This window comes from Euwallacea similis, chromosome 16, assembly GCF_039881205.1.
Source record: "Euwallacea similis isolate ESF13 chromosome 16, ESF131.1, whole genome shotgun sequence".
Taxonomy (NCBI): Eukaryota; Metazoa; Arthropoda; class Insecta; order Coleoptera; family Curculionidae; genus Euwallacea; species Euwallacea similis.
In genome coordinates, this window is record NC_089624.1 from 2,502,316 (window position 1) to 2,510,082 (window position 7,767).

General features: G+C 32.8%; 1 protein-coding gene across 1 annotated transcript; it reads left to right on the plus strand.

Annotated features, from left to right (window-relative positions):
* Positions 1-1,888: 1,888 nt before the first annotated feature.
* Positions 1,889-7,335, plus strand: LOC136414040 (G patch domain-containing protein 2). The gene is made up of 6 exons (XM_066397832.1): positions 1,889-2,170; positions 2,227-2,381; positions 5,394-5,600; positions 5,655-5,905; positions 5,963-6,143; positions 6,703-7,335. Exons 2-6 carry the CDS (start codon positions 2,255-2,257, stop codon positions 6,999-7,001), a joined length of 1,065 nt encoding a protein of 354 aa, XP_066253929.1. The 5' UTR covers positions 1,889-2,170; positions 2,227-2,254; the 3' UTR covers positions 7,002-7,335.
* The last annotated feature ends 432 nt before the right edge of the window (positions 7,336-7,767 follow it).

Here is a 7,767-nt window from a genome sequence, read left to right on the forward strand (position 1 = left end):
ATGTTTTTTTACATTTACGTTAAATGATTTGATAAGCAACTCCGTATCACTTTTTTATGAAAGCCCACATACATGTATTTGAAGCTGGAGTGTCGCATGAAGTTTTTTGGACAAGATTTCAAATAGAAATAGCTGATATTTCTATTATGAATGAAAGTGTTCTCAACTTTGAGACCACCCTCAATCACTCTTCGAGTTCATTACCAAATAATCAATCATTTAAATCAAACTAAAAAAAATTGTAAAATTACATATTGATCAAATATTTGCTGGGTTTCTTGACATGTGGCGAACGTGATTTTTTTTTATTCGCCATCTATTGAGTCTCAGTCGAATTACAGCGCCTAAGGAATCGGGGAATTTGAAACCCGAAAGTAATACGAGTCATCTGCCGAAAAACGCAATTCACTAATTTTATTCTACGACTTCACAATGTTATTTTAACGCTATTTGAGCTCTTGTTGAGCCTTTTAGCTGCATGTCGCGTTAAATGCATCGATAATTTAATAAATAGTGAACAAAAATCACGATTGACTGACTTATCAATTATAAAATGGTTTAATAGTCCGTTAAATGGGAGATAAAGACTGTATTGAATATTGTTTAATTATTATCCAACATTCAGGCATTATTTATCACATTCGCGATCGGCTATACAGGGTGACCCTTTTGCGAGCTCCACCACTGGAATTTCGGTTATCTTAAGAAATCCGAAGGTGGTAAAATTATGGCCAAACACGCAATTTTAAGCTTGTTAAGAATATTCTTTCAAATCGGCAGTGTTACTGCTGCTTTTCTGAATATCCGTGAAAAACTTAAACGTTTTTCCGCTTTTATTTATAAATCGGAAATGGCACATTGTTTATTAAGGATTAATCTGGACATTAATAGAACTTCCTGCGAACGTCTCTCTCAAAGAACAGGGATAACTCTAACATAGACCTGTATAATATCTGCATAAATAGAACGTACATTTTAAGTTTAAAATTTCACAGGCTTCAAATGTATATTCAGAAACGTCCCTATAAAAAGGTTGTTCCATAGAAGGACTCACATATAAACGACTCTTGTAAGAGATTAAAAAAAATAAATTTATAATTTCATTTTTACAGTTCAGCCCTGTTTAGTTAATAAATAATTTCAGTTCTGAAAAATCAAGTACTTATAAAACAAAACTTCATAATACTTATTTTTCTGCAAAGTAAGCGCATTTTATGTGGCACATATGATAAAAATCACCGAAATTCGGCAAGATCTACAAAATGATTCGCAAAAAAAAAATTGATGAAATAGGGGAGGTTCACGATTATTAATGAGTCGTCTTAAACTCTGCGTCAATGTATACTTTAAGGGTTAAAAATCAATGTTAAAGGTTTTAGAAAACTCTCAGAATTCATTGGAAATCTTTTAAAAAAAGCAGTAGCAGAATCTAGTAAGAATTATTAGAAATCAGGAGAACTACTTCAAAAAATCACAAAAATGTGTTTTTATCCAACATTTTTTTTTTTTTTTTTAATTTTAACCGTACAAGGCAAAATTCTAAAATCACCCAAAAAATTCTCAAAAATATGAGGAATTTAGAAATTTTTCAACGTTCTTCTTTTTCCTTTTTTCAGGGGTTAAGGGAAGTTAAGGAAAGAAAGGGAAAATCAAGTAAACGAAGAAAAAATTAAGTAAAGAAAAGAAAAATCAAGAATCACGGCCATTCTCACAAGAGAAAATTTCTTTCCAGAAAGGGTTCTTAAACGTTTGTAGGAACTGGGAAAAAATAAAGGCGAGTAAAAAGAGTAAGTAGTTAGAGTGTATATTCACTGTTCAAAGCATTTCCAATGGAAATCGCCATGGCATTTGCTTGACAGTAGAAATGTCAATAGTCAAACATAACGTAAATAAAATATGCGTAAATTGTATTTGTTTATTATTATTATTATTATTTTTGTTTAGTTTAAATGTTTTAAGTTCTTTATAAGAATAATGTTTACCCAAATTATTCAATTCTCAACCCGAACTAACCTGAATAATTCTGACTAAAATAATAACATTATTCAAGAGTACATAAGGTCGTATAAAGATTGAATGGCACTTTGTATCATTTTCCTAGATACAGGCAATTTGATATCTTCAGGAACCCAAAGATATCAGAAGGGAAAGTTTATAGCAAGACCAAAAGGTTAAAGTTCAGCTCAGATTTCAGTTCACATTGAACTTTGTATCTCTCTCATTTAGGTATTTCTCTAATTGCTAATTCAATATTATGGATCATTTAGCACAGGATCTAACTGTTGCCTTGGAGGAGTCGGAGTCTTGCGGCCCAATTATCACTCAGGCTGCAGGGAGATGGGGCATGAGACGAAGAACTCGTTCTGCAGGAAATTTGCACCGTAAGAGAGTATATTTAAATTTCAAAGAATCTAGCAACAATAACAAAAGAATGTAACATCTGAATTATCAAATGTTGTGTGAATGATCAGGTGGTAGAGCAGAGTTAGCCCAGGAAACTAATAGGCATTGATGGATTTAAAATCAGCCAAAGATTATGGACTTTTTTTTATAAATTTAATCTGCTATGTCTGCTATGTTGGTGAAGGTTTCACACACTTTATTTAAACTTAACCCTTGGCTGTTGATGATTTATGTATGTGTACAGTGTTAACCTTTTGATTCAATCATCAGATCCATTTTACAAAAATAAAATTTAAGTTACTTTAAAGCTTTCACGCTTATTCATGCTATTTTTATATATTGTGATCCTAAGACAATTGATCCTAAACAGTTCAAAATGCAATGATATACAATGCACAAGATAATAATAATTTAGGAGTGTGATATGTCACAACTGAATAAGTTACGATACTAGGATGCAGACAATAAGTATACACTTTAAATATTAATGTTGAATATAGCCAGTTACAGCAGCAAGAACTTATTTTTTGCTTTTGGGAAAACAGTTCATGGAACTGCAAATGTATTCATCTACAGCAGTGAAAATATCCACTTTTCAAGGTTTATAATGACTAGCAATGGCATGTCCCAGCAAATAAAAGAAATGGTTTTTACAAATTTTTAAATTTAAGATAGGGATAGGTATGTCACACTAGGTTATCAAGAGAGTAATAACCAGTGATAATTATGCAAAACTTTTGTAGTAGGTATTGGAAATTGCGCCCTGAGAGCTCTAGGCAGAGTCCATCATCCTTTGACTTGATGAAAATGTATGAAACAGATATGTGCTCTGTGCAGTTCAATGTAATCCTGATTAGGTTTTATAAATGTTATATACCCTTCAGGCATCAAAGTCAACTTTGATAAATTATTAAAGTTAAAATTCAGTTTTTTCATCTTTTTTTGCTCAAAACAGTCACATTTTATAATATTTTCATTCAGTTTTCACTGTATTTTCAAAACGTTTAAAAAATTAGTATTTTTCAATACTTCAATTTTGAATTTTGAAGAGCAAACTTTTGGTAACTCTTTAATGATAGTGTATACATTTGAACAAAAAATTTTTTTATTAAAAATTTATTATCACAATAGCTGGAAAATAAATGGGGTTTGGTAGTATCATATTCAGCCTTGTCTTGAAGAGTGCCAAGATTTGAAAGTCAAGAAGGTTTATGCGTCAATGAGTCAACAAAAAATGTTCCAATGTTTTTTTTTTTTTAAGTACTGATAAATCTATTTCCTGAGATAATTTGTTGAAACTAGAGTATTATTCATTTTCAGGAACACTAACTGCAGAATACAATAGAAATGAAATTCTCATTTAATTCATGAACAATTTGATGATGAACTGCAAAGTGGCTATTTTCAGCAAGATGGGCAATTGTTCACTGTACTGAATAAACTTTGAATTTTTCAAGGCAATATTTTGATGACTGAATAATCAGTAGAAATGCTTGAATGGTTGTTTCCTAAAAGCATGTAACTTTACTCCTTGAGATTTCTTACTGTGGCCACACATTAAAAATTTGATTTTCCTTATACCTCTTCGAAATTTAAACGATTTATGGCAATAAATTCAAAAAAAAGTTCTTTAAATTAATGCAAATCCGTTTATTTGAATAATGTGAAAGTTTTGTACATGTATATAATACGTTTTCACCAGTTTTTATAACCTGCGTAATGTTATTTAGTTGTGTAAGATTGTTGTTAATTTTTTCATAAATTAAAAGAACACACTTTGTAGTAGCATCTAATATTTATTTTTCATTTTTTGACCAATTCTCCTTGGTAACTTAACGCAATTTCGACTGGCGAGTGATAGGCGTTTGGCACCCTTTCCCATTTGGCTTTTAATGCATATATGGTTTCTCTTCAATATTTAAATTTTTGTGAGCTAATTTATATATATTTTCACACCATTATCACACAAAATCCGATAAATTTATCTAAGATATGTCTAACGTTTCAACATTTACTTGTGCTTTTTCTATTGATCACCCGTTACATGTAACATTATCGTAAAAGTTAGGCAGCACTTAAGTTAAAGCTACTATGGCTCTATGAAAAAAGGATTAAAATTCTAGGTATAAATGTCGATAGGGTAGATGTATATACGATTCCAATTTCCATCTCCTACTTATGAAAAATCATAGGTAGAAGTTGGTATGAAATGTAGGACCTTTATTTTTATTGAAAGATTTATTATAAGTAGTGGTAAAAGCCTACGAATATTCGTAGGGAACTTTGGCGAAATTTCGCTACTGATATTCACGCGAATATTCCTATGATAGTGAACCCTCGTTAAAAATTTAAATTGTCGATTTTAAATCAAATTACCAATTAAAAATTAGATCGATTACTAACGTCATACTTATGTAGTTTGGCGAAGGTCTTTTTCTCCACGATTTTCTTTTAAGTTTCTGTTCACAATACATAAACCGTATGTTATTCACAAAGCACTTCAAGCCACCTCTACTGATATTTAACTTTGTTTAGAGTAAAAACATTAAATGTTATCAAGAGTATGTGGAAAGTTCTTTTTTACTAAATGAGTGAGTTTATTTAATATTTTGCTAATAAAATTTGACATTCCTGAATTTTTAACTACATTAATTTATAAAATTTGGCCACTGTCAATATCCTTTATGCAGCAAAAATACATGGCAATCCGAGTTTTTTAATAAATTCGAATAGCATATATTCCTCATGATCCAATAATAGGCATTTTTTAAACATGGGTTGGTTTCATGGTTCTATGAAGTTTTTATTAAGCGTTTCTGTCAGAACACCATCGGTAATATGTACTGAAAAGCACCACTTAATCTAGCTTTATTAATAAGGAACCAGTTAGGTAATTTGCTAATGGAATGTGAAAAAAAATAGCGAAATATATTGCAATGAAATCCTTATGGTTTGTGTTAAAAAATTACTTTGTATATTTCTGCGTTTAGAGCTATACACACATAAATCAGCGGATAACAACTCAGAGGATAGCTCAAGCAGTAACTCTGAAATGAAAGTTGATAAACCTAGGTCTAAACTTGCAAGTTTTCATCAATCTGACTCCGATGACTTAAGCTTGAGTGCCGCAGTGGCAAGGGCGTTAGCCCAAAAAAACTCGTTTAGAATGAAGCATTCAATTCACGGCCTATTGAGGGGTGAGCACTAATACTCGCGGATAATTTTCCTTCTATATCCTTAATGCTCTACAGGCGTGAGCCATAGTTTAGAGTCTGACTCGGTAAATGAGCATTCGCCCGCAAGTCGGCCTAGCTTAAGGCGCAAGAGGAAGTTCAAAAGGATGAGCATTGATGAAACGCCAATTCCTCCAAATGGTAAAAGGAAGCGGTCTCAAAAGATTGAGTTTCCTGGCAATCCGAGATCGTTGAGAAAAATCAAACCGTTGCATCAGAGTGTCGTTGATAAAATTGAGAAATTTTGCCAGCCCCCCGTTCTTGATGAGGTAAGGATGATGATTCATTGTTATTGGACATTTTTTAAGAACCATTTGGGTTACCAGGAAAGCAGAATGGAAACCCAGGATGACAATTGCGAAGTAGCCAGCGAAAGCAGTATTAGCTGGAGTGGTGGAGAAGGACACGAAGGGGATGATGAGTTGACTGACTGGGCTCCTCCAATGGACAATGCTTCGTCAATGGATCAATCTCCTTGGAACGACGATTCCAGAGAAATCAGAGCGGGTTTGTTGAAATCTTTAGTTATAAATAAAAAGCAACCGTATTTTTCTTTTTTGGTTTTATCAATAGTAATGTTTTTCCATGCAAAGCAGTCTGACAAGCCATCGTCATTTATTTGATTTTTATCTTACAATAAGTTAAATACATTTATATACAGGGTGCACCATTGTAACCTTTGCACTCAGCTTATTTTGAACTATAATCAAAATATTAAAAATTCTAGTTCGTCAGTTTTTTACAAAATTTTTCAAAATCAATGGATAGATTGCCTCAGATTTATTGAATGGCCGCCCAGATGACCTGATCTGACACCCCTTAACTTTTTTTGTGGGGACATTGAAAGTTGAAAATTTGTCATTCAGCCGCAGTGGCATTTGAGATTCTAAAATTGAATGTACCTTCGTGAAAGCGATTGTTTTAGCGAATTTGCATTTAACGCTAAAACGTGTCTCCCTTGAAAAGAAAATTGACGGGTCACGGTAATTTCTAATATTTACATCGTAGTTTAAAATAAACTGGGTGCAAAGGTATCAATGGTTCACTGTGTATATACATTTTGTAGGTTGCCGAAGACTACGGGATGAAAGACCAGGTTTCAGCATTTCCACCGGGGCTAACGAAAGAGTCGCAAAATTCCTGCAAGATTCCTCCAAATTTGAGTTGCGATTATTCGGTGCCGAACGAGAAAAACTGGGCCAATTGGCTGCTCTTTATTCTCTGGATCTATGGTTCGAGACTGCTGGCACAACCCTGCTTCGAAAAACCAACAAAACTCCGTTTATGCAACCAACTCAGCGACACCATTCTGGTCACAGTTCTCACCACAAGAAGATTCGGACACACAAGAATGAAGGCCCTTGAAAACACCGAGGTGGCTGATATGTATATTGTTTAGTTGATTTTAAAAGACTGATGATCCTGATTACAAATGGAGAATTTGGGTGGAATTAAGCAGTTAGCCTTTGATTATTTTATTTTTATGGGTATCTTTATTTAGGTGCTCAGTGAGAGGATTGATTTTTTTTACTGTGTTTTGACCAGTTTAATGCGTTTGCTACGCTTACGCGTTAAACAGTCTTGATTATTAATCGCTGTAATTAATAGACTTGTTCGTTACGCAACTTAGTAAAGTTTTATTTCTAGCGAATTTTTAACGAAACTTTAAATTTACGTATTTTTATTTGGAAATATCTATAAAAAATGTAGTAGATATTTATGTAGTAGCAAATGCATATAAATAAAAAACTTAAGCAATCGAGTAACTAGTTATTATCCAAATACGGCGTAGATTTCGTACGTCTCACAAGCCAATGTCATAGTTTAAAATGTGGAATTCATTTTATTTGCAAAAAGTGGTCAGGGTGGGTCAAGGGTGGTCAAATTTGGATCGTTTTGAGACATATTTTATTTGCAAGAGTACATTCATAGTCATTGTCGGACGCATAGTGAAACTTTTTGCGCAAATTAATAAGCACGATACATCAATGAGTTTGCAATACATGAAATAGATACAAAATTTTCTAGGGCCGTATTTAGAAATAAAAAGATCATTCTTGACAAACGAAATGTCATAGAATAAAACGGAGACTGGCAAGTTGAAGCTTATATATAGCTCCAATGAAAAAGT

What these genes read in the sequence shown, in the direction of transcription:
- LOC136414040 (XM_066397832.1), top strand. Translation starts at nt 2,255, where the DNA reads ATGGATCATTTAGCACAGGATCTAACTGTTGCCTTGGAGGAGTCGGAG. An exon ending in TTCTGCAGGAAATTTGCACC is followed by an intron (nt 2,382 to 5,393) that starts GTAAGAGAGTAT and finishes TTCTGCGTTTAG; the next exon opens with AGCTATACACACATAAATCA. An exon ending in AGCCCCCCGTTCTTGATGAG is followed by an intron (nt 5,906 to 5,962) that starts GTAAGGATGATG and finishes TTGGGTTACCAG; the next exon opens with GAAAGCAGAATGGAAACCCA.